The following is a 26,245-nucleotide window of genomic DNA, read 5'->3' as shown; positions in this document are numbered from 1 at the left end:
CTATTGTGAAGAAATTGGCTACAGGATGAATTTCATTAACCTTTAACACATCATCCTCAGCTGCAGTATGTCTCAGTGCTAACCAACAAATATCTAAGCATGGTAAACACGCAAATGAAATGGTGCTAAACATCAGCATGTTAGCATTATCTCTATGAGCATGTTAGCATTTAGCTCAAGGCGCCGCTGTGCCTATGTACAGCCTCTCTATGTACAGAGCTGCTAGCATGGCTGTAGACTAGCCTGTAGACTAATTTTTCCAAAGCGAGACAGCTGAGGAGGCCATGACGATTAGGCTACTGTTTCAGTCGGAGGCACTACAGACCAGCGAGACGTACCAGTGCAACACACAGACTAATGGAAATTGGGGGATGGAGACAAAAGGCCTGTGTAGGTCTCTGTGGCATGTCATTAGTGAGGGAGAGCTGGTTGACTTGTTCCATCTGACATTTACCAGTCCGACTGAAAATGTCATGGAATGCCAGCCTTTACCTCTGGATATAATGGTGCCTATATAGCCCAGAGCTACTGATCCCAAAAAAACTTTTGTCCATTTTGCCCCGTCTCTTGTTCCCACTGTCCCCTGTCCCAAGAAAGACCGCCATACCTGTGCTCTGATTATGTCTTGCATTAGCAGCCTTGGCTCAGTGGGAAAATAATGCTATAACAGTGCTAAGCAAAGAACTGATATGAACTGGGGGGGTTCTATTTTGTATCTTTTGTTACAGTAAAATATGGATAATAACTTTTATGACAAAACACCTTAATCTGGGTGATAGTTTCCCTGTTGCACTCAGATACAACTTCATATTTACTTTCATTTTCACGTCTCCTTCTGTGAGCAAATATAAGAGCTACTGTAACTGCTGGAGGGAGATTTTTTTGGAAGAAGAAAAGACCAATCAGTTTCACTAGTTTGTGTGAGGAAGTCTCTTACCTCCTTAAAAATGTCAATAAATAATGCCAAAAGTAATAATTCTACAAAAATAACATCAAATCCAATTTCTTGAGATCAGAGTAAATGTGTCAAATCAAAATAAAGTCTCATGGTTGCAGGATAATTGTTTTATCAACACAGAAAAAGACAAAGCGTATGTGGAGATAATTAATTTCTCCTTAGGAAATTAATATGTCATCTTCCTAGATTTTATCACATTTAACTGGAAGTCTAGAGAGCTTGTTTAGAGCTGTATTGTACGCAATAGGAACTGGTTGATGCTTAAATCTCAGTCAAAACAATAACCAAAAACAATCAGGCCCTACTAGATGATGCATTCTTTAGAGTGCACTGTTCTCAACTTCATTTCAAATTAAACTGTAATCTCTTTCCCAATAGCTAATGCAGAAGCTAATTATGTTGAAACCCACTCAAAAACAGTTTCTGCTTTTGTTTGTTATGCTGCAGTGAATTTGTGTCTCACTTTTAGGAACTGAATTTAGATCCATGGCGTCTCAATTTGTTTTGGTGAGTGCTACTGTCTAGTCTATTTCTGTCCGTGCTACACTATTGTCCTCGGTTGACTGCCTTCACATCAAGTGCTGGATTTATTTGGCCACTCTGCCAGCTCAGGCAGATAGACCCTGCAGCTATCACCCAATATGCAATGAAGTCACAGTTAAGATAACTAAAAACCACTATAACTGTCATACTGGTTTCAATGATTTTTTTCTCTACAGCCAGACTTGGGCTACCACGTTTGAGGAGCTAAACTTGTTTACAGGTTGGAGAGGATGAAAGCCTGCCAGACTGCTGTTTCCCTCCCTTTTTGTTCCCTTGATTTGCTTTTGTTGGATGGATTGATGTTTTTACCACGCAAGCGTTTGGCGTGAAGTCCAGAGCTTCGATCCACAAAATGTTTTCCTCGTCATTGTTTACCCGTCCTCTTCTATCCGTCCTCTGCTAATTGGTGGCTCCAACTGCAGTGCTACATTTCAAAAGAAATGCACACCCAAAGAAGATAACAATCTTAATTAGCCATATCAGAGCCCAGAGCATATTACATTTTTTTTCCTCAGCAGTACACAGTGACACTGTGTCTTGTCCTTTTTTAAAAAAAAAAAAAAGATTAGGCTTAGATGGCAACAGGAGCTTGATTCAATTAGCTGCCACTTTTCGGCTGCATTACCTACCATCTCCCTGGCTTCACCAGAATCACTCCACCATTATGAAACCCCATCAGTTCTGAAAATAGCCGCTGCAGCAGCTGACAATATGGGTCATGTGGTGCACTTAGGAGAATGATGATTGCCTTGCTTACTATATGCATCCTATAACAAGTTCAATAACCACACCTTCAGAGACTGCAGAGGCAATTGTAAAATGTTTTTAATTAGGCCATACCAGTGCTGTTGCTCTCATTGCTGCTTTACACAAGGTGGTCATACCATGGACTCAGTTTGCTAAGAAGTTGCTGCCTGCCGAGGGAAGTGATTGTTTTGATCATGAGAGTGTCCTCTAAGTGGACGCAGACTGATGGGCAAAAGAAGAGATGGAATTTTCCCAAACGTTTTCTTTTTTTTTTTTTCTTAGCCATGCTTCTGGTTGGTTATTTTTCTTTATTCTCTCTGTTCTATCACTGTTGTAGAATTAAAAATCCATACATTTATGCCAGATATTGTTCATTGTTAGACACCAGGAAATTCACGGTTAACTAATTCAGAACCCAGTTTTATGTACTTACATTGGTGTTGTTTTCTTTATTTTTTCTGTTCTATCATTTTTTTTTATCAATATAGTTGCCTGCTTTTGTGGGAACCAATGATAAACCCCTAATAAATGCAGATGGAGATATTTTCTGTGTATTAAAATTGTAGCAAAGCATGCCCTCTAGTGTTGTCAAAACTCAACCATGTGCAGGTGAAATGTGACTTTATTCTGGACATATCTTTGGGCTGTTAAACATCACTTTTGTATTAATAAGGTGAAGTATTTATTATTACAGACACTCTCTACAGACTCTGTCCCTTCTCTCTCCGCAGGTACATCCGCACCATGTACCTTGGCATACAAAGTCACCGGCAGAAGGAGAACCAGCGGCGTTTTTACTGGGCTATGATGTATGAGTATGCCGATGTCAACATGCTGCGACTGCTAGAGACCTTCTTAGAAAGCGCCCCTCAACTGGTGCTCCAGCTCTGCATCATGATCCAGGGCAACAAGGCTGAGTGGCTGCAGTGTAAGGAGTTCCCTAAGGCTCCTTTTGATTAACACTTGAGTGTGATTTTGTGTGTAGCTCAAGCCATCTCTTGTATCTCTTGCGCTTGTATGTTGGTCATCGCATGGTGAGATGCCTCCACGTTTTACTACGATCAGTTTTCCGTGAAGTTCACATATCACTTTATTTACTGAGTGCAATATTCTCCACCATTGTATCCAATTTCAAATACTCATCAGTCTGAAACCTCTTTTACCATTCCAGTTTCCTAATGCAGTGCAGCTACCCAAGAAAGGCAATTCAATCATAACAAGTGATACCCCTCTCTGTCAGGTTGTCTATAGAAATGCCATCTATACATTTGCTGAGAAGCACCATGCTGCTGCTCTGCAGATAATCCTCTATCATTTTTCATGCAGCAGGTTAGCGCTCTGACATATCTGCTGTCTCCACTGTTATACATGTCTTAAGGAAGCTGAACTGGTGCACTAAATGGAGGCTGTGTTGACTGAATGACCTATGATGATCTTTGTAACAATAAGCCTTTCAAAAATGTGATGGATTGCTTTGGCTGAAATGAAACCTGCTGTAAACATTAAGTGGAATGGCAGCCTGGTCAAGATAAAACCTTTCTTTGGATTTTGCTTTACACTTCAAATGAAACTGGATTTTTTTTCTTTCAATTTCTGATGTTTTTAGAACCATGTATCAATATCTCTCATTCTTACTATTCTTAGTCTTCCTCTGATTTTACTCTTTCCTGCTTTCTGTCTTCTATTCTCAGGTGTTTCTGCCATGTCCTCCCTCCTGTCCCTGGCCTGGGTGCTAGCCTCTTACCACAAACTCCTGCGTGATTCACGTGACGACAAGAAGAGCATGAGTTACAGAGGTGCCCTGGTGCATCTGTTCTGGCGCCTTTTCACCATCTCCTCACGGGTGCTCTCCTTTGCCCTATTTGCCTCCGTTTTCCACATCTACTTTGGCATTTTTGTGGTGCTCCACTGGTGTGCCATGGCTTTCTGGGTCATCCATGGTGGCACCGACTTCTGCATGTCCAAGTGGGAGGAGGTACTGTTCAACATGGTGGTGGGCGTGGTCTATGTCTTCTGTTGGTTCAATGTACGTGAGGGCCGGACACGGTACAGAATGGTGGCCTATTACACTGTAGTACTGTTAGAGAATGCCATCCTCAGCTCCCTTTGGTATGCGTACCGCGACCCAGCTACCACTGACGCCTATGCCTCTTTTGCCCTCTGTGGCGTCTTCCTGTGCTTTGCCTCAGGTGTGGCCTGTATGGTTCTCTATTACGGGGTCCTACACCCCATGGGCCCCCGGCTGAGGGTGCTGGCCAGCTCCTGCTGTGCTGAGCTGCTGTGGGGCCTTCCGTTACCCCCCGAGGCCGAGCCCATGGCTCCCACACCAGGCCCCCGTGGATCTCAGGCCACCCCCACACGGGGTCTGGCAGGGGAACATGTGGAGTCAGACGAAACAGCCACGGACACCTGCCTTCCGGTTTTCCAGGTGAGGTCCACAGAGCCTGTGGATGCAGCCGGCAGGCCCATCCGGCCTGAGGGTCCTCTCATCAAGATAGACATGCCCAGAAAACGCTACCCAGCCTGGGATGCACACTTTGTGGATCGGCGCCTGCGCAGGACCATAAACGTCCTGCAGTACATTAGCCCTAATGCGGTGGGCATCAGGTACAGGGACGGTCCGCTTCTTTATGAACTCCTGCAGTACGAATCCTCCCTCTGAAGGCATCCTCTCCCACATCTCTGTCACCCCCTCTTACTCACAACGATGCACATGCGTTTACTTTCTTTCATTCTGCTCTTCCTCCTTTCCAGATATTATCTCTTTCCACTTGACACTCAGATCTCTCCTTCTCTCCTCTACGATCATTCAATTTTCCTGCAGGAGATGTGTGTTTTGTCAACCGAAAATCTGTCAAGACACTCTTAACACACAGTCATGATTTATTTTTGGAAAAAACATACAAACAGAGAGAAAATTATGAACCTACAGTATCTTATGTGATATATACAGAAGTCTCATATAAATCCCTCTACATACAGGAGGGTTCTGTATGAGTGTGTAGATAACATATGAATGTTTCATTATGAAATGTGTTTAATGCATTATACTGTATTGGTGATTCAACCTGTGAATACTTGTGAAGGGCATATTGTATGTCCCTGTAACATGGGACTGGTGCAAAGCCTGATGGGAATGATGGAGGAGAATCTCAGAGGGAGCAGGTCTTTGCACATCCCAACATTTACTGCCATTCTTTATGTAAATCATTGAAATGGATGATAATGTTTACCAAGTCCTTAGCCCGTAAAAAGCACTGACATTTCTATTATGATACTGTAAATTCTCGAAAGGACACAATCAAATTTGTGTCTGAGAGAAGCAATTCAAAATGGATTTTCCCTCCTTACGTGGCTCAAGTGTATACTGGCTGCACTATTTTTGTTCAAAACCCTAAATGGTAATCACATCTTGTATGGAAGAAAAAAGAAGCACACTGACCTTCAATCAGTTCCACCCACATATTCAATTTTTACAGTGCAGACTGCCCTCCAGTGGAGGCAAGCTGTAACAGCACGCCTTACTCGGTCAGTTTTGCCCGTAGTTGTGACAGCACAAAATATTCAGACAGACAACTTGAGGTGAAAAACACAATGAGAGGAATGTAGAATGTAGTTGAAATGAGCACAATGTTTTCTAAATTGGTGGGTAGAAAATCAAAGTAAAACATTCCAAAGACTTTTTTAAATGATTGTAGGTGTTAATAAAGGGTAGAAGGGTACAAATGTGTGTTAACGCGCATTTTTATTTTTAAACTGCAAAGACAGCCTTCAAAGAATCCTCCACCATTCCCTTCTGAATCCTAGAAAGTACTCCCCTTTTTCAACCTCCCTGTTTTGTTTTCTTATCAACAAATGTTTTAGGTTGATTAATATATGCTTATTGGGTGCAAAGACTTGTAATAAGGTCTTGAGAAAAATATGACAAATCTGAGAAGATATTTCTATGCTATTAGACTTCAGTGCGTATTTGTGTCCACATTTACGGTCATTGACATAACTATATTTTGCCAGAGCACACACTTTTTTACATAACAAAAACAGGTTGCAGTGTTAAAAGGTATACTCCTCAACATCAGTGTGCCCTCAAAGAGGTTGTACTCTGATATGGGTGTACAGGGCGACTGTTCTGGCACCTGCTAGCACAGTTGAAACAAAGCCAAATTGCATCTTACAGTACTGTCTTTCCAATTTATCTGCCCCCTTGAACCAGTAGAATGAGTCCGTGCAAAAAGGTGTACCATCTATAGGCCTGCTGTACAGCAGTTATAGACTGATATACATCTCCCAGCTGAACCTGCGGGAGGTCTCCACCACAGACACCCACGGGACGACCACTGTATTCAGTCATGAGAAAAAAATTAAAAGAAAAAAAAAAACATGCCTTCTAGGTCAAAGGAGTTTGACTAAAATTTACAGAGAGGGCAAGTGAACAATTCATGCGAAAAATGAATGCATTTCATACTCCAATTTTATCTATTTACTTAATGGTTCATCTGAGTATATAATGTGTGTTTTTTACATTGTAGTGTTTGGCATGACTTTAGTATGAGGCATTAGTACAAATGCACCCAACAAGGGAGACCCAAGAGCCCGACACAAAACAGAGATTCCTTTCCCCTGGCTCACTGGCTTCCTGCTTAGCTGTGGCCACATGTGCCTGCTAACATCGTACTGTAAAAGGCAGATGTCACGTAAGTCCAGGGTAAAGGCGAGAGGGGGTTTTTGCCAGGGTTGGAAAAGAACATGAGAACAGATTGTGATAAAGGGCCTGACTAGAGTATGGTGTATGATTCGACTTGAGTGTTTACCTCTCAACATGTATTGTACAACCTACAGTATGTATTGTCAGAGGATCTAAGTATGCTTGCATGGTGGTGAGTGTGTGCGCATGCTTGTCCGTGTGTCTCCTCAGCCCTTTCCCACAGTTCTGTTCTCTCGCCGATTGTTCGACTCCATCCTTGGTTGCTGCTCCGCCCTCTCCCCCATCTCTGCTCGTGCTGGGCCTTGGTACACTCCCGTGAAACACTCTCACACTCTCTGGTAACTGAACAACGGGGTTGAGGCTGAACAACTGGAGATCCTGACATGAGAACATGCAATGAGGTACACTGCCATAACCAAGAGCTTCAACATCCAGGGTCTGCCACCCTTCAGCTTAAAAGCGATGTTCAGCCCTGAGTAATTGAGAACTGTTGGGTCAGCTAGGGTGGAGCAAACATCCAACACACCATATGTATAGATATACATGTGTATGCAAACAACCAACTTGTTCATTGTTTACCATAGTAGCCAGAGTAGTTCCTCTCTGTTGTAGTGAATGAACAGCCATGTTAATAGTTAGTCAATAATGAATAATGAATTATAAGTATTGTTGAAAAAAAAAAAAACTAAGTAAAACAGCCAATACAGGGGTTCCTCAGGACCAACAAACAAGACCACTGAACCAGCTGACTCAGGGGTGTCTCAATGCAGTTCTCATCCCCAGGCATGTCCTCAAGGGTCTCCATTTTTTCCTTAACATAATGCATCCTGGACCACTCCTCGGCTGGGATTGTACCACTAAATTATGGTTTGCACATTTTATTTTTGGGAATGATTACTCATTCTTATTATTGGGGGGAGGGGCAGTTTTTTGTGGTAGTTGGCTGCCTGGCATACGGTGCATCCTTTCTAAACACTGCTGACCTTTTCCAGACATGGACACACGTCCAAATCAGGTGCAAATACACTGTGATTCATTCATTTTTGTGTGTGTGTGTGTGGGATGACAGTATTATATAGCATCATAAACAAGATTATGTACAACTGGGCTGCATTTTCATCTAGTGGTGCTTAGTGTCGTATAACGCGGAGTATTTATGCTTGCATAACTGTGTCATTAGAATATTAGTAATGACAATTAATTAATCTGATTAATTTTAATTAGTCTACAAAGAGTCTATATGTACAAATCTGGATTTTGATGAAACATGCAGTATATTTTATGTATTTCTACAGAACAATCACCATTTTGCCACATTCTGTATCTAGTAAAAAGGATTAGCTAGAAGCTGGTTAATAAGTGGGTTTTGTTTTTATATGTTTTTCTTGTTTTCTTTCAATTCTACACGGGTTTCAAGAGCTAAGCTACACAAGAGTGCAAGTGGGAGCAGTTTCTATACTGTACAGTGTAGTATTCAGGCTGCCACACGTTATACCATCAACAAGGTCACAAAGAAATCACCTGCAGAGAATTGTTTCTGTCAGGTTACCTGCCCAACTCTACATCCCTCGACAGCCACAACACACAGCAAGAGCGTTTGAACAGCAAGCTTGTTCTTCTCAGTCCTTGTTGTGCCTTGTTACTTTGGGTGCTTCAATCCAGCCATGGCAGCCAGGTCCGCAAACAACAATGCCAATGTCTTTCTTTACTCGTTTCATGTGCCAGCACACTCACTAAGATGACAACACCAAACGATATTCCCCTGTCTGTCTCCACAGAACCAGATCAAGCCAAGTTCTCAATTCAGTCAGTTTTCACCTCAGTCGACAACAGTTTTTAGTCTTAGAGTTTCATCCACGTTGTCATCTACAGGACTGCACTGTTACCAAGTTACAGTGTTACAACTAAACTTCGCAGTGTAACAGAACCAAGTACTGGGTGTACTGTGTGAAACCCAAATACTGGTTCTTTCAAAAACCTAGGAGAAATAGTAAGGCAATACTGAACATCTTCTGTACTTGAACATAGGATTCCTCATCTTTATTACATATGAGTAAGTCGAATCACTATAGCCCAAGCTGATTCAGCAGATTACAATTAACATTTTAGACTGAGCTCAAAAGTGCTAGTTTTGGACTGTTTGGATGGATAGTTATAACAGGTTCCAGCCACAATACTGAACGATTGAGTCAATGATTGTTTTGTACTTTTGTCTATGCCTTTACATCTTCTTCTGTCTTGCAATGATGAATGATTTGTAGTGCCAAGACGTAAACTCTCTGTGTTGTTTGTCTCATGTGAACAATACATCCTCTGGCCAAAACAATAATGCCTGCAGTTGGAAGAAAACATGGAAGAAGTCAGTGATGACAAAATGTGCAAAAAAAAAAAAAAAATCAGTTATGTTGCATTTTCTTACAATGGAATGATGAAACAGGCCCGATCACTGATTCACTTTTGAATAACCTCATTTCCTGGTTTTCCCACCACCTCCCAGCATGCCTTTAGAACTCATTGTGAGGTGACCCTCAACATTTAGCATGTAAGTGCTCTTGACTGCACAGCGAACCCTCTGATTTCTGCATTAATGTGTAGCAGCAGGCCATTGTAGTGTTTGACTTGGTTTAAGTCTGTACCTTTGTGTCATGACCATCTGTTTGGCTGTTGAAGCAGTATGTTCAGATGATAAAACGGTGCATTTTCTTATTTTACTTTTGCTCCTTCTTTGATTTTTGTTAATAACCTGGTGCTGAATAAATACATTTAAAAGGTGCTACCACTGTGGACTGCAGAGTCCACTTTTCGGCTTTCTAAGAGCATGGCCTTCCGGTTGAGAGAACCTGCACCCTACAAACTTGCAGTCTCAAAATGCTCAAGAGCTAGCACCTCAAATCCACACAGTTTACAGCAGAACTCAACTCTCAATGGTGCCATTTTGATTTTCCGATCTGCACAAAAAACAACAGTTACTCTACTGTTCATATGTTTATTATACTGGTTTCAGCATAAGTATGTTTTTGTTTTATTATGATTTAATCTGCACTAGGATTTTTTTTTTTTTTTTTTTCTGAGAGAATGAAACTGGCAGATGACAGAATGCATCTTTTAGGCAAACGCACAGGAGCACAAATGTACTTCTGCTAATGGAAACTGAGTTAAAAAAGTATATAGAACGTGATTGCTGTGTTGTAAATTCCTGTCATCTATATGTCCTTAATCTGTGTGTATCTATTTTTGTTGTTATTGTAGAATTGGCTGTAATATTTTGTTTAAAAATGGATTTGGTATTCCAATGAAGCGACTATGGTTGTCATATTAATTGCTGCTGATTTTTGAAATTGTTATCAAAGGTGTTGGGAAATATTGCTTTGTTTATATTCAATCAATTTCTAGATTGTGTTAGCTTGTTGGTGTATTTCACAAACCTATCAGGATACTCCCTAGGCTATATGATTTAATCGGGGTATTCCAAAAGTTGGCACAATGTCAGTAAGCAAACTCGCTACAGTCTGTAGCATCTTTATGAAAGTGTACTCGTACAACCTATGTTGTGACTGAGAACATATAAGGAATGATTTCTTTGTTGTTGTTGAATATAAAATGTAAGTAAATTGTTTCATGGAATCCCCATTCTTTAAAAAAGCAAAACTGATGTCCAGTATTGTACCTACACCCTATTTTTGGGAACAATATGAATATTATTAATAACATATGGTGCTAAAGTTCTTTTTGTATGTTTTGGTTTTTAGAAGAAAAGAGAAATATTATGCTGAAAATGTAATGTTAAGCCTTACTGTAGATTCATATATCAGACTGTTCATCCCAGAAGAGAAAAATAAATATAGTATTTGAAAGTGCAATATATCAGTACTGTATTCACATGCACGTCTCACATTTTGACAGATGAATGCAATATATCACTTGCAAAAGTGTAAGATGTGAGTCTACACACTTTAGACTAAAGGGGGGAAAGGGTTCATTGACTGTGTCCTGATATAATTCTTAACAGCACATGTTCTATCTTGTGATTGGTAAATCTTAAATTTAGCTTGTTTAAGCCCTGTACACTCCCACTGTGTTTTCATTTACTCTGATTAGATATGAATAAGCAGGATGAAGGTCAAAGTTGTTGTGACAAAATCAACAGAAAAGTAAGTGAGCAAGTCATCAACTTTAGAAAAGGCAAACATGGCAATTTAGGTGAAAACACCTTTGGTTGGACCATGACTGTGCAGGGGCTTCTAATATAGGATTCACAGGATCACATCATTTTGCTAATCATTTCACTAACCACAACTACTAATTATGAAGAAATTCCTGTTGCATATTGAAAATGGTTAAAACATAAATGCTGACACATGGTATAGCCTTAACTACAGCAAGAGAAGTTCTAATGTCAGTGGATATGGAGATGAATGTGGGGTCACCCTTTGATAGATACATATATAAATACAATATGTTTCTTCTTATAATGTGCAGTATATTAGGAGGTTTCATCTGCAGAGAACTATGTCGTAGCACAAGGTCCCACAGGCAAGATTGCCAAATGTAATACCTTTGCAAATCCTTTTCTGCCTTATTTAATCACTGCATTGACGTCCACTTGTCTACTATTTGCAGTGGTTTCATTAAAGTGCATTTTCATAATTAAATGCAAACCTTCAATATCATAAATTCAGGTCCAATAGTTTAGCATTTAATCCTTACAATATAGAAGCCCATCATGACTGACCTAAAGAACCGAACCTACCATCCCTAACACTGCAAACAACTAGCAGACACAATACCAATGTACTTTATACAGAGGTACAAGAAAACAAAGACAGATGAAGTTAACACAGTTAAAAACGTGAATAAATACCAACTGTACATGTGAAGAGCTTACCTGTTTCTTGTTGGCACTTAAGCGCTGCCGAACCTGCAAGTGACTGGCCTCTTTTCTACTTCCCTCTCTGCCGTATCTATGCGTGTTTCTCTTTCTCTCTGTTGCTGTCTTGGTTGTCTGTTCATATTCATGTCCTTGCAAAACAGGGATAGTAAACAGTAAATGTAAATAGTGTGTCAAGATATTGTTTTAATGGACACTTAAAATTGTTTCTTTCTGCCGTCACAAATATGACAACTTTATTACATTAATAACACCTGCATTACATTAATAACACCTGCATTACATTAATAACAGCTGTATTGTGTGTGCAAGTTCAAAAGTTATGGCTTACTGAACACTTTTTGTTCATCACTTAATTATACATAAGATTTATAAACAGTATGATGTTTTTACACATGATGATCAGAAACAGCACAGGTGAGCCTGTAGCAAGAAAACAACAAAACAACAAAACAGCAACATCAGAAGTAGCAACAGTTAAAAGGCAACTAGAGTCATTGTCTGTATTTGTAGCTATAAATCAGAGATCCACTGTGAGACTGTCATTGAATAAACTGGTTATTTTATTATTCTTAACAACTTGAACTGACAGTACGTCTGGCTGGTTTCCCCTAACCCTGGTGTTATTATCATTATCATACTACACAGTAGCAGCTGTTTTGGTTTGTGCAAAGCAAAGCATGCTGGATCTCAGTTCAACGCCCAAAATGGCGGCACGGTTGAAAAGTTTTGCCTGTTTTGTCCGAGTTTGTCTTCTTAACAGACTATTTCTGTAGTTGTTTTAGCCGCTCTGAATCATACCATTTTCACACTGGTGGAGCACCGGCATTTTTTCTACAGGTTGTGGAGTAAGACAAACACCGGCATGGCGTTTTCCTATCAGCTCAAATTCGGCATCACCATACCTATGCTAGGCTAGGCTAGGCTAGGCTAGGCTAAGCTAGGCTAGCAGGCTAACTACTGTCAGATGAGTGTTGGTTAAAAGCTTCGTTAGTTATGTCTCGTCTCACCTGGACCTCCATGCTGACCTGAATATGAAGAAGAGGACCTTTACATAGAAATGGAGGATGATGTGAAAAAAGTGAAAAAGGTAAGGTTGACTTAAAGCTACTTAAGTTGACTGGCTAGCCAGCTAACTTATTAGCTAGTCAGACCAGGCTAGCCTAGCTGATAGCTTGCTAAGTTTAGTCAAACATCCATTTACGTTTAGCGTCAATAAGCTGACCGGCGGAATGGGGCGAAAGACTCGTAATATCACACTGACATATTTACTGTCTTTTCTGTTAATCAGCGTCACTTAAAATGGGAAAACGCGTAACTTACCAAATGCACATCAGATAAATGTAAAGCGCAACAGACTGAGCGTGAAAGAGCCAGCGAAGTGTTTTAAATTGAGTGTAAAACCTTACTGTCTGTTCGGGATTACCACAAGCTTCAGACTGTTTTAATTTTTCACCACCTTCCACACTCTGTTGTTCTCATTACAGTTACTTGAAATGTGTTTAGATGTAGTGGGTGTTGGTTATGGTCAATCTACTTCAAAGGAAATCATCGACCATTGTTGTATTTATTGGGCTAATGTATGATCTGTGTTATTTATTTATTTTACCAGTGATGTAGGTAACATTGTATGGCGGTGCCAGTATTCACAAAAAAAGGTAACAAAAGCATAGCCATCTTTCCCATATTAATAACACTCATCGTTGTTGTGTTCAGGCGTGGGTCATGGGAGACCTGTGTGAACAACATCAGCTGTCAGAGGCAGCGGTTATCAGTGTCAGTCATGCTAAAGGAAACCATCCAGCTCTGTCTCACACATAAACTATATACACATACTACCTAATGATCCCACTTGGTTGAAAGATAGATCTTTATGTTCAGACAGGTAGCTGACATTTCATTTGGAGACATGCCTTTATATTCTCATTCTGTTGTGTCAAAGGGACATTTTCCCTCTTTTCTTCAAGTTGGCACAGTAGGAAACCAAAGGGCAGGACCCACCAAATCCAGGCAGGATGTTTGATGACAAGCTCACAGACTGAGCAGCATAATGAGAATGTCTTTGTTATGATTGTGTTGCTCATGCCATCATTTTCCATTACATACACACTAATTTTACTTCCATGTACTTCTCCTCCCACTAATTTGAAGGGAAATTTTACAGAAATAAAGAAATGAGATGATAGTCTAGTGTTAACAAGGTTTGTTGTGGCAAGGAAATGTTTCTCCAGAAATGATAACTGATCAAAATTGTGCTCTTAGCTTGATAAGACCTATCTTGGCAGCAAATAGAAAATAGATTCTTAAAAGATACATTTAAACACCAACAACCATTTAAGATTTTTTAAAAGTCAAATATCCTCAAATGAAAATAACTCCTTCTCCATTTCACTTGTTGATATGACTTTGGTGTTAACTTTTAAGGGACCGGTATCATCTGTACTTACAGTTCTTGCTTGTGCCACTTGGTGGTGATAGTGATTAGCAATTGACCCAGGTGTATTTTTATATTCACTGTATGAAGCATTATATGATCACAGGTTCATGTGAAAGCACATACCTCTTCATTTGATAACATGATACATGAGTTTTATTTTGACTCTGCTAATTAATTTCATGAATTGATTTATAAAAGCTTCCTGTGTTTCAGGGAATATGAGTGAAAGAATGAAATTTAGACAGATATCTGGAGAAGTTAAAGAATTTCACATCTGAATTCCCTCACAGGAATATAGCACACTGATGATTGTCTGTACTCACACTATGTGCATTACCTTGCTGTCAGCCTAGCTGAAGTGGTATGAGTTTCTTACAAACACTGACAAATAAAGACTGAAAAGCAACGTTACATAACAGATGTGCTGCAGCTTAGCTCTGGAAGGGCAGGAAAATATTATAGCATTTCACCTTAGGGTCACTGTGGAAAACTTAGCAGTGTTCCTAGTATGGAAAAGTATCGAATCAATTTTAGTTATTTTCAATTTGGTTAAGTATGAAAAAAGACAAGACAGTGTGAAAAATATTGTATTTTCAGACTATACCCCCTCAGTACAAAATTCTAAATTTCTAAAAATGAATTGATCATATCAGCAGCATTTTTTGTTGTTTTCGGAGCAGGCAGCCACCGCAGCCAAAATGTTTACCACTCAGTGACAGGGCACAGGCTAGGGTTTGCTAAAAAAATGCAAGAAGTATGGCATGTGACTCAATGCGCAGAGCTGCATTCATCTTTCCACGTAGGAGTGTGGATTGAACGGCCACAATAAGTAAATGCAGGTTCTCTGAGGGCTTCCTTGACCACCCCAAATATAAAGCCTGGTTGGCCAAGGATTCCAAACTGGAGAAGAAAGCCATATGCGAACTTGTGTAAAATTGTTCAGCATCTCCAACATGGGTGAGGCAATTGTAAGCCATATGCAAGGGCAAAGGCACTGTTGTCCTGTCATAGCATCCTCTACACCCAGACTCATGTTTTTGGCCTAACCCAATGTGAGATCAAGACTGGTCACAAGTAATTAACCTGCCAATGCACTGATGGATGTACAGGAACAATTTGAGCCAGTCAGTTGAGCCTTCAAGTGGAGTCACTCATCTGTTCCCAGGGTCCCAAGTTCTACATATGTGCTCTTCCAGGGTCCTGTGTTCCCAATGTCCTATGTTCCCAGGGTCCTAAGTTCCCCAGCTTTGTATAGCATATAATAGGAACCTGAAAAAGATGTTCCAAAGCTCTGTATACTGTAGTCCATGTCATAATTGGCGAATGGGCTATTTTGGGAACTGAAAATGAAAATTCAAACATTGCATACTTACTTTACTTGTGAACAGCTTGTTCATGAGCAAGAGATGGCGATTCATTTAAGGAATTAATTGCTAGTCGTATACCATGCTTTCTTTTACTCTGAATATGGTTTAATTAAAACAATATAAAAGCAACTGCCTTTATTTCCTCGTCTGAGCATGATGACTTCTTTTACGCTTGTGCTAAGTTTTCCTGCGTTGTTCTTAAGTGTGGCGAAAGTTTAAAGTTTGTTGTCACCCTGGTCATCACAGCACAAAGAAGTGATAGAGTATCCTCACTTATGTGTCTTTGTAAACAGACTTTCACCATAAAAGGCACTGTTCATCTTGAGGCCATTCACTGGGGTCAGCTATGGTAGCTCTCGTCTCACATTTCACAAGGAAAAGCCATAAAATGTTAATGCACTTGTCTTCAGGAGCCATGTACTGTTAAATAATGCACTGGTCATACAGGTTGTTGTGTTCTCTGAAGTCTAAAGTCTGTGATGAAGTGTCATCACATCAGGCAGGAACCAATTTATATTCCATTTCAATTGAAAGTGTCTAAAAAAGGAAGTAGGGCCTCAAGAGCTACATCAGAAAATCTGCTCTGTTGTCATTTTAAGTGTGAAGCGTAAACAGCATTGCAAATGTGACAGCTGTGGTTAGCACATACACATATACTAATACACTGTTTTGTATTTCTGTGGTCTAGCAATGATGTGCATGGACCTTCAGTTGCAGAGTCCTGAGTGAGTGATGGAAGGAAGCAATCATCACATCACAATAAAATCTGAAGGTGTGGAATAAACATGATTATCACCACACTCTTATCTTTTATCTGTCTTTGACATCTGCAAAGCAGTTTTCGAAAAAAGAATATTGTGTTCGAGGTTTTAAGCAGTTCAACATTCAGTGCATGTATAAGCGTGTCATCACAGGAAGTTGTGGCTGGTCCCCTTCCTGTTCATGTGTCTGAGTAGAGAGACAGAGACACTTCCCTTCCTTTGTGGGGGGTCACACCCCTCTCATACGTGCTCAGGCTGTGTTTGATCCCCTGTGTGGGTCTCACCAGTTGGCAGCTGTAACTCCGTGTGAGCAGAGGCAACAGGTGGCCGTTTAGACATCGTGAGCGTTGCAGCATCTGTGGCCAGGCTGTGTGCTTGTTGTTAAGTAGGCAACTCTTGAAGCGTGTGTGTTCATGGAGCACGAGGTAGGCTTTTTAAAATGATTTCCATCTAGAAACATTCTGAAATCCTTTTTATTGTGCATGGACAAAAATGATCAAGGTTTTTGTTTAGTACACTTAACTGAACTCTTATATCGAGCTACAGTGTTTCTGGATATAGGTGAGCAGCTTCTGAAGTAAATGCAGAAACATTTTTGTAAAATGAAGGAAAATATATTTTTCTCTTGTGATACATCTGTGGCAGCTGCTCATCAATGGTTTCAGGTTGATGTTCGTTCATGATTTAGAGGTTGCGATGTGATTGTGTGGGCTTCAATTGCAAACCTCTCCATTATTGCAAAATACAGAGTTTCCTCTTGCACATGCATTTGAGCAACAACACTTTGGGTAACATGCAGGGCTGAACATTTGCACTGTATCTTACTCTGCAGAGACCAGTACAGTCAGGGGAAGCAGGATCAGCAGAAATTACAAGGCATCCAAGCTCCACAGTCAGTTTGATATAGCTTCCTCTTGGTTTTCTGGGGACATTTAACTTTACTGTGTTGCCAACCCTTTTTAACTGTATCGTATGTGTGTTTTGGACATAAGTCCTGTAATGATTAATGATATGCTGTCGCAGAGGCTCATAGAGGGCCACAGGTTTATAATTTAAAGAGTTTGGTATGCAATAGTACGTCTACATGGACTGAGTATTGCATTTTAGAAGATGACCTAATAACAAAAGTATACACTGATACTAGTGGATCACCACGCAGATAACAATCTTCTAATTTCTCCTTGCCCTCTTTGTCTTTCTTCCCTAGCCTGGTATCGTGTCTCCGTTCAAACGAGTCTTCCTGAAAGGAGAGAAGGGGAGGGACAAGAAGGCCCAGGAGAAGGCCACGGAGCGCAGGGCCCTTCACACCTTCTCACTTTCTCAGCCTGACCACCGCATCGACCCTGACATCCTGCTTAATGACTACATTGAGAAAGAGGTCAAAGTGAGTGTGACGTATAAAACCTACGCCTGTATATTTAAAATATTGTCGGAATATTGTGTTATGAAAAGCGTGAAGGAATGTTAAGGTTATGTTTTACTTGGAATTTTGTTCCACTCTTTATAAAACACTTTATATGTACTGTTTTTTTTTGTCTTTCTCAGTACTTGGGGCAGCTGACATCAGTTCCAGGATACTTGAACCCATCCAGTCGCACAGAAGTGCTGCAGCTCATTGACAATGCAAGAGTAAGTATCTGCAGAAGGGGATTCAACCTGATACTGTTTGTGGGTCTCTCTCTCTTTCTCTCTCTCTCTCTCTCTCTCTCTCTCTCTCTCTCTCTCTCTCTCTCTCTCTCTCTCTCTCTCTCTCTCTCTCTCTCTCTCATTTTCTTGTTCTACAACTATTTTGATATTTTCTGTGCAAAGAGAGAATACATTTGATAAAAGCTTTAATGCTTATACTTACTTATGATGAATTAGGAAAATTTACGATGTCAGGTATGGTAATGACTACACATATTATATGCCTCTGTGATTCTCAGAAATCGCATCAGTTGGCAGGCCAGCTGACGTCAGAGCAGGATGCAGTGGTGAGCTTGTCGGCGTACAACATAAAGCTTGTATGGCGTGACGGCGAGGACATCATCCTGAGAGTGCCCATCCATGATATTGCTGCTGTCTCCTATATCAGGGACGACTCGTTGCACCTTGTGGTGATCAAAACAGGTAAAAAAAAAAAAATCACACACCTATTGGCTCCTGCAAGAGTAGACATATTAACATGACGCTGAAAACTTTGCCAGACTGTTGTGAAGACACAGAGAAGTGGTTTAGGATCTTGTTCAAGCAGGAGCTTCACACACTGATCTCTAGACTGGAGTTATTTGCAGTCCTGTTGTAACTTTTTTTTAAGTTGTGGTCAGTGTTGCCAGATCCTTCTGGTTCTTTTTTTGGTTTTTCTTATTTAATTGCCCAAAGACAAATTGATTAACAGGGAATAACAGGAATCTGATAGTGGTAAATTCAGTTTAAAACAAGCATTTAATTGGCATCTATCTCGGAGACAAATGAGCAATAATGTCAAAATTCAATCAAATAATGTGAATTTAATATTTAAAAAAAAAAAAGTAGTGTAGCAGAGCCCACTGTGTTGGCAACAATTCACTGAGATTTAACTGTATATGTTTCTCTGTGTTTTTCAGCTCAGGAGTCAGGAGGTTCTCCCTGTCCCAGCTCATGTCCTGATCTTAACAAATCTCAGACCCTGAGCTCTTTATCAGAGAGTGGAGCTGTGCTTGTGGAAGTCTGTTGTCTGCTTGTGCTGGCCGTTGATAATAAGGTAATGTTTTGCATGTGACGTGAGAACAATGCCTTATGAACCTGGCTGCACACCAAATTAACTTACAGAGATGACTTTTAAATGTGAATCAGGAAATTATCATTAAGAACTTTCAGTTCTTAACGATAATTTTTGCTCCAATGATATGGGTGTTAACTTCCTATGGAAAGCCTAGTTTAATACATTGACCATATGGTGAATGGTCTGGACTGATTCCTGTAATTAGCTGTTTGTTCATGTGTTCTTGTTGATGTGAAGACCATAAATGGTAATTACAGTGATGATAACACACTAAAGCACATCATGATGGAAGATTCACTTCAACTGAAGTTGCAAGATGTCAAGATACTGTTGGCAAAAAAATTGAAATATATTTTAAACATTTCCCTTGTGTTTTAGGCAGCAGCAGAGGAGCTGTGTCTTTTGCTCAGCCAGGTCTTTCAGATTGTTTACACAGAATCAACCATTGATTTCTTGGACAGAGCCATATTTGATGGAGCAACTACACCTACAAGACACCTTTCTCTATACAGTGGTAAGGAACAGATCAGCTCTCTACACAAAAACAAACTGACTCAAACTACACATACACACTTGACACGCAGGTGTTGGCAACATTAATTAGAAAGAGTAACAAATTTGTTTTGTAAGATTTAATTTGGTTTAATAGCTTCGTACTATAGTACTGTTTTTCTCCAAGTACCCTGCAATATAGAAAACAGCCTTTTGAATTTTGCCCTCTTCCCAAGCTTTTAACATTTCAGAATTCTATCCTCACGTGAAACTGAAAATATGCATCTTCCTTAATTTTGCAGATGACTCTTCAAGCAAAGTGGATGTCAAAGAGGCCTTTGAAGCAGAAGGAAGCTCATTGTAAGTACATCACAGTCTAAGATTTCTATTTTGCTCCCATTTAAGGTACAGGTTAAATAAGATTTTCACACACACGCTGAAATTTATTTGCTTTGGATTGTCACTTACAAGGGATGCATTTTTGTCTCAGTCCTTTCCAGGTCTCTGTGGAGGCAGAAGGAAACTCTCCAACAGCTTCCACCCCAGCATCCCCACAGACGAAAACCGCGAGTGAAGGAGAGCTCAGTACCACTGCTGCAGAGCTGCTGCAAGACTACATGACCACAGTATGATGATTCACCTTCTCTTTCTTTGTCCCCTTCTGATTTTGAGAACAGGACTTTTTTTTTTTTTCAAGCGTTGTTGATTTATTTAGATTTTTCTCTCTTTTTTTTGTACCTTATAGCTGCGGACAAAATTGTCATCGCAGGAGATCCAGCAGTTTGCTACCCTGCTCCATGAATACCGTAACGGTGCATCCATTCACGAGTTCTGCATAAACTTGCGACAACTCTACGGGGACAGCAGGAAATTCCTCCTACTTGGTACGACTGCTCTTACTATATCCATGTTTCAGGGAGGGTTTGCTAGCTGAGTACCTGTTGTTAATGGAAATCTTAATTAATCTTATTCCCTGCGTTAAGTTTTGTTTTCTGTCCACTGTTTTGAACTCGTCTAAATTTGGGTCATTGGCACTCTGCTGCTTTCTGTGCCACTTTATTGTTCAATCACACTGCATTATATTAACACTAACCAGCTGCCCACCAATGTATCCATGTGCTGTTGTGGTCAGATTATGAGTGGATGGTAGTAAAACAGTCAACACCAGTGACACAGTTTTGCTTGGTGGTTATACCAGAAAAGCCACACTTCAGAGGCAGCTCCAATTTTATCTCCACAACAGTTTTCAGACCCACTTTCGTGTGTCCACATGAAAATATGAGACATCATTGCTGCTTGTTCATTAGTAATATATACCTACCCATGTGTTGTATCACAATACATGGAATAGAAACATATTTGTTGTAAAATATGTGCTAGAAAGGCAGGTGTCACAGTCCATGATCATGTGCATTAAACTTGAAAATGCACGTGATAAGTACTAATGTTTACATTAGTGTTTACAGCTATTCTTTGTCCCCTGCAGGCCTGCGTCCCTTCATACCAGAAAAGGACAGTCAGCACTTTGAGAATTTCCTCGAGACTATCGGTGTGAAGGATGGCAGAGGGATCATCACAGACAGCTTTGGCCGTTATCGACGCACAGCCAGCTCTGCCTCTGATTCCACCACCAATGGAAACGGTGCAGCAGGAGGAAGTGGCGACAGTGCGGCCTCAGATGAGGGTCAAGAAGCCTCTGAGGGTGATGAATGGGACCGTATGATCACTGACATCAGTAATGACATCGAAGCTCTCGGCTGCAGTATGGACCAGGAGGGAGTGACACCATGACATAGTAAACAAAGGTATATTTGCAAGAGCTGAGAACATAAACTGACAAGCCTCTCCTCAAATGAACTGTAGACAGAAATGAGCTGAATGGATCAGATGAAGGTGGTCCTTAGCACTGACCTAAGATTTGGATACTTGTATTTTCCTCTAATTGTCAAGAGGACGTTCCGTAGTCCCTACACACTCAAGGAAAACCTCAGCTTATTACCACAAAAAGATGAAGTCAATAAATGCACTTATGCAGACCCTGTAGATGACATGCAGTTAGCTGGCTATTTTTACATTTCAGAGGGATTCGTAGGCTCTGATATGTTTTTAAAGTTTCTTTGATTTTTGTACTCATTTATTGGCAGTATCTGCCACTGCTGTCAGCAATGTAGCGAAAATCTTCAGTGTCTTTGAGAGCGTTTCTGTTTTGAATACCCTCAAAGATTCTGGAGAATCCATCAGAGGACTGTGTACACATTTTAGAAGGTTAAGACTGAAGCTGTGCTTTTGTATTACTATAGGTCAATCAACTTCATCCACCAGAAGAACTTTGGTTTTCTTCAGTTATTTCACATTTGTGCGTTTGCTGTGAGAGTGTAACATTTTGCTCTATATAAATATATATATATATAAATATATATATATATATATATAATTTTGTTTTTCAATAAGATTTGTGTACCACTTTGTTTTACACTATCATTTGTTATGTGTTTACTCATTTATATAATTTTGCCTTATTCAAACTGACCAAGGAAATGCTGTAAAAACAAAAATTCTCATTCAGTTTATGTGATTGAATGGGGACTGTGTTTGACAAAGCCAGTTAGTTGATGGCTGATGTAACTTTATGATTTTAGATGTTTGTTCTTCCCATGCAGGTCATCTTGTTGTGTCATCACATCTGTCATTGTGCCTTTTCACTGCAGTACTGTTGCCAACTGTCTGTCACATACAGACAGGTTATTATGAACTGTACCTACAGTTGTTGAGCAAATCATAGTTATTAAATAACAGCTACTTTACACTGTTGGTCTGTTGGTGGTTTAAAATGACAAGCCTCATCATGTCTAATGAAAATACACGGTTATTATCCTTTACACCTGTGTGCTGCATTATCAGGAGTTTGAAGTGAGAGTAAGCTCCTCATTTAATTTGACTTTCATGCAGCAAAACTGACACAAGGTGAAGATTTTATAATCTTGACTATGATCCCCTCTGACTGATCATTTGCTTGGATGCACCTGAGCTGCTGTGAAACTTCAGTCTGAGTTTCGTCAGAGCAGTCACGCTGGACGTTGCCGAGTAGCCTCAAAGTTGGGGATTAGTTTTGTGAGCCTGAGGGACAAGAAATTGGCAGGACAGCTGGAGTTGAGCACATTCCATTCTGTCAAGCCGCTCACCGGGCTTTTAAACCATTTCCTTCACAGATCTATCATTTCATGATTTTTGAAAATACAAAAAAACTGGAATCAAAAGATGATTGCCCGTTGTCTAGGTTGTGTTATGTTTGTTGTTGGATTGAAGCAGAGGTGTATGAGTGCATGCACAGACAGGAACACTACACCTGGGCTCAAATAGCCTCTCTGACTTGAGACTTGTCTGCCTCGAACAAAAGGATGAGATAATCCAGAAGCCTATGATCTCACCGTGCAAATACAGATTCTTTCTCATCACACGAACAGACTATTCAAGGCAAGTTGCACCCGTTTGCAACAATGTTGCTACAGTATTTTGGTACAGAATGAGAGCAAATGATTGTTTTGGACATGCTCTCAGTGTAATTCTCACAGTACGCATAGTCCTAATTGGCCTCCTGTAATTGTCATTTTAATCCAATTTTAGACTGAACTGAGTGACTCATTGCACTGCCTTATTGGAAGCACATAATTATTGTATCAATTAGTTTAATTAACTCATTAAAAGTTCCCATGCTGTTTTATAATGAGGTTGCCAATTATCTTTACAACAACTGGAATCCCTGTAGTGCCTCTATAGTAGCTTTATCACCTTTCATGAGCTTGCCTCATAAAGATAAGTCACATTTGTATTTGCATTCTTTACTTGTTTCAGTTACAAGATGATTGTAGGAATGAAAACTGGATTTTTGCCATGATGGTAAGAAGATAGAATCTAGACTTTTGTGACACTAGACAGGCCACTTCAAACAGATAGATTAGACAGTGATTTAAGAATCATGAAAGGAAAGTGAATATCAGATTTATTCAACGGGTGGATGGAAACAACTCAAAATTAATGCTAATGTTGCTGGTTGCTGCACGCTTGCCCAGTGCACTAATAGGCAACTGTTCACTAACAAGCTCGCCTAATCACCTTATAAAGTGATATGTCGGTATTGTGTTGTTTCTGCTTTCTCTAAATGGCTTTAAAAAATTGAATGCAAGTTTAAATAAATCTAAATAATACAAAGCTTCACATGTGTAAAAACAATTAACTTATGCAGTAACCTTTGCTCGCAAGCCAAATCATACATAGCCTCCAAAACCAAAAAAAAACCTGCAAGCGAGGAGCTTTTCCTCAAATTAATGTTCCATATAATGACATTTTTAGCTCCTGGACATGTTTAATGTGTGTCCAGGAGCTGGTCCAAGTGTTCCTCTGACCTTATAAATCTATTTTTCAATAACCAACACAGTCAGAATTGGTGTCTCAACTCTCCAGGGGTTTAATTGTGTGGTCAAGTTTAAAGCCTCATGTGTCTGCAATGTGCTTTGTTTCTCCAACAAAAACAGTCTGATTCAGCTCATATTTCCACACCATTAATTCAATCAAGTGTCATTGCTTTTTAAATGTTTTCCACTGAATCACTGATGGTGATGAACCAAAAGTTCTAGCTTTTGCAAAAATTCAGAAATGAGGGAATAGGAAATGTTATTATCACATCACCTAAGTCTACATAGTGAATAACATACAACGTAAATAATGCATTTAAACCCTCTTTGTCTTTGTGTTCTTCTCTGGACTGTGGTGTCCTGGTCATTAACCATCTCGTCCTTGCAATGAATCTTTGCTGAGATGAGATGTACTGTGGCAGTACTACACAAAGACTGCAGTCTGGGATTCTCGCCAGTTTCACCCTGTGGTTCACCTTGCTGAGGTCTCTGTCAGCCATTCATGCTTGAGTTTGCTGTGCAGTCATGGTGAGAAGTGCCTCTCTGTGGCGTCACATCTGTTATATTCCTGGAACAGAACAACACCTACATTCCCAGTTGTGACCATCAGAAAAAAAAAAGCTCCTGGTAGACAGACAGGAAAGATAGCAATCAACTGATGGTATCCCTCTTTAAGATACTTAAAAATCAAACTGGGAGAAAAAAGAAAGTGCTTATATCCAAATCATCCAAAAACCAACTTATTTAAACTCTTAGCATGGCCTAATTTTGGCTGGCACTTATACAGTATCTGGTCTTCATGCTTCAACGGCAAATATAGTGCTTGATTTTATGCCTGTCAAGTAATTTTGTCATGCAAATGAGATGGTTTAGGCATGAAATTAATAAAATGGCAAACCCCAGGGACAGCTGTTGGGCAGAACCAGAGTCTAAACAAGCACAAAGAACTTTTTGTTTGTCCTTTTCTCTGGAACAAACTGTTTCTTGGATTTAGAAAATACTGCACAGCATTTACCTCATCATAATAGTTTACATATCACCAAGAACGGCAGGAGAAATGAAACCACCGTGATCATCAGCAGCTTGTTAGAAAAGGTATGTGATGGCCATCGCATACATTTCTGGCAGCCTTTCAGTCAAAAGGAGTTGCGGCTTTCAGCGGTGATAAGCTCACAGAAAGCTGGAGCTCATGCATGAAAATCTCAGGCTCAACAAAGTCATTCATTACATGCCACTTCAGGCTCTCCAGGACACAGGGATCAGTGAGTGGGGTACGCTGACCCTCACATGCAAAAACTCATGACCCCCATGTCCGTGCCTTCACATATACCCCAGACTGTGGGAACTGTTTACACAAGTTCTTGTGCAGTGTGCACAGATGACACGTATTTGCAGAACAAAGGCATTAACACAGGAGTGACAGAGGCTAATTTGAAGAAAAAAGGTGGAGGGACACAACTCATGTTATGTCATGTTCCAAAGCTTAGAGGAACAGTTCAGCGCTTTGTGGCCAAGAGTTAGAATATAATATCAATATCACTCTTATCTATCTGTTCAATATGGAGCAACAGCAACTAGCCAGTTGGTTTAGCTTTGCACAGAGACTGTAATCGGAGGGAAACAGCTAGCCTGGCTTTGTCGAGAGGTAACAGAATTAGCCCACCAGCACTTCTGAGACAAACTAATTACACAAATGTATCTGGTTTACTTTATCTGTACAAAAGGGGGAATAACCTTGTAGGCAGCAAATTGCAGATTTTACAGTTTTTGTACAGTTTAAACAAACCAGATAAAGTTGAAAAGTGAATTTTAGAGGTGCTGGCAGATTACCTTTGGACAAAGCCCAGCTAGCTGTTTTTCCCTGTACATCAAAATATTCCTTTAAGCATCTGTTAACGAAATATGTCTCCTATCACAAAGTTAGTAGTTAAAAAAACTTTTTTAAAAAGTTAAAAAAAAAAAGAAAAAAAGACCAGGTATGATAATGGTGACGTTTAGGTATTAAGTCCTCAGAAGCACTGCTAGATCAGCGTGTTTAAGCATCTTTACTGCACAGGATCTTCGAGATCTTTCCATGCTTCATTGGGCACTTTAATACATAGTGTGCTGATAAAAGACTCCCTTCTTTTCCTTATTTAAGTAACAGAAAGAAAACAAAGAGCTATTAGTGAGATTATGTTTTGATGACAGCA

The 26,245-nt window shown here is 40.1% G+C and overlaps 3 protein-coding genes across 5 annotated transcripts in view; all 3 read left to right on the top strand.

Annotated features, from left to right (window-relative positions):
- The window catches only part of xkr6b (XK, Kell blood group complex subunit-related family, member 6b), a 50,085-nt gene extending 43,445 nt beyond the window's left edge, over nucleotides 1-6,640 (top strand). Inside the window, exons 2-3 of the mRNA XM_071479096.1 lie at nucleotides 2,980-3,176; nucleotides 3,940-6,640. Coding sequence (XP_071335197.1) covers nucleotides 2,980-3,176; nucleotides 3,940-4,910 — 1,168 coding nt within the window. The 3' untranslated portion in view covers nucleotides 4,911-6,640. The remainder of the gene's footprint in view (nucleotides 1-2,979; nucleotides 3,177-3,939) is intronic.
- The window catches only part of rps12 (ribosomal protein S12), a 177,963-nt gene that overhangs the window by 103,125 nt on the left and 48,593 nt on the right, over nucleotides 1-26,245 (top strand). The gene's annotated exons all lie outside the window — the stretch shown is intronic.
- Nucleotides 12,510-22,445, top strand: ccm2 (CCM2 scaffold protein). Of its 2 annotated transcripts, none has more exons than XM_071479097.1 (10): nucleotides 12,510-12,931; nucleotides 17,614-17,790; nucleotides 17,952-18,035; nucleotides 18,332-18,515; nucleotides 18,992-19,128; nucleotides 19,528-19,663; nucleotides 19,944-20,001; nucleotides 20,132-20,267; nucleotides 20,387-20,525; nucleotides 21,128-22,445. In XM_071479097.1, exons 1-10 carry the CDS (start codon nucleotides 12,902-12,904, stop codon nucleotides 21,430-21,432), a joined length of 1,386 nt encoding a protein of 461 aa, XP_071335198.1. In that variant the 5' UTR covers nucleotides 12,510-12,901; the 3' UTR covers nucleotides 21,433-22,445. The 2 variants fall into 2 exon arrangements, with proteins under 2 accessions (XP_071335198.1, XP_071335199.1); XM_071479098.1 differs by lacking the exon at nucleotides 12,510-12,931 and adding an exon at nucleotides 16,687-16,831 and having other exon boundaries at nucleotides 21,128-21,576.

This window comes from Trachinotus anak, unplaced genomic scaffold (assembly GCF_046630095.1).
Source record: "Trachinotus anak isolate AG129_WGS33_773 ecotype Australia unplaced genomic scaffold, CSIRO_AGI_Tana_v1 ptg000005l, whole genome shotgun sequence".
NCBI classification, from domain to species: domain Eukaryota; kingdom Metazoa; phylum Chordata; class Actinopteri; order Carangiformes; family Carangidae; genus Trachinotus; species Trachinotus anak.
This window is presented reverse-complemented; position numbering and strand designations above follow the sequence as displayed.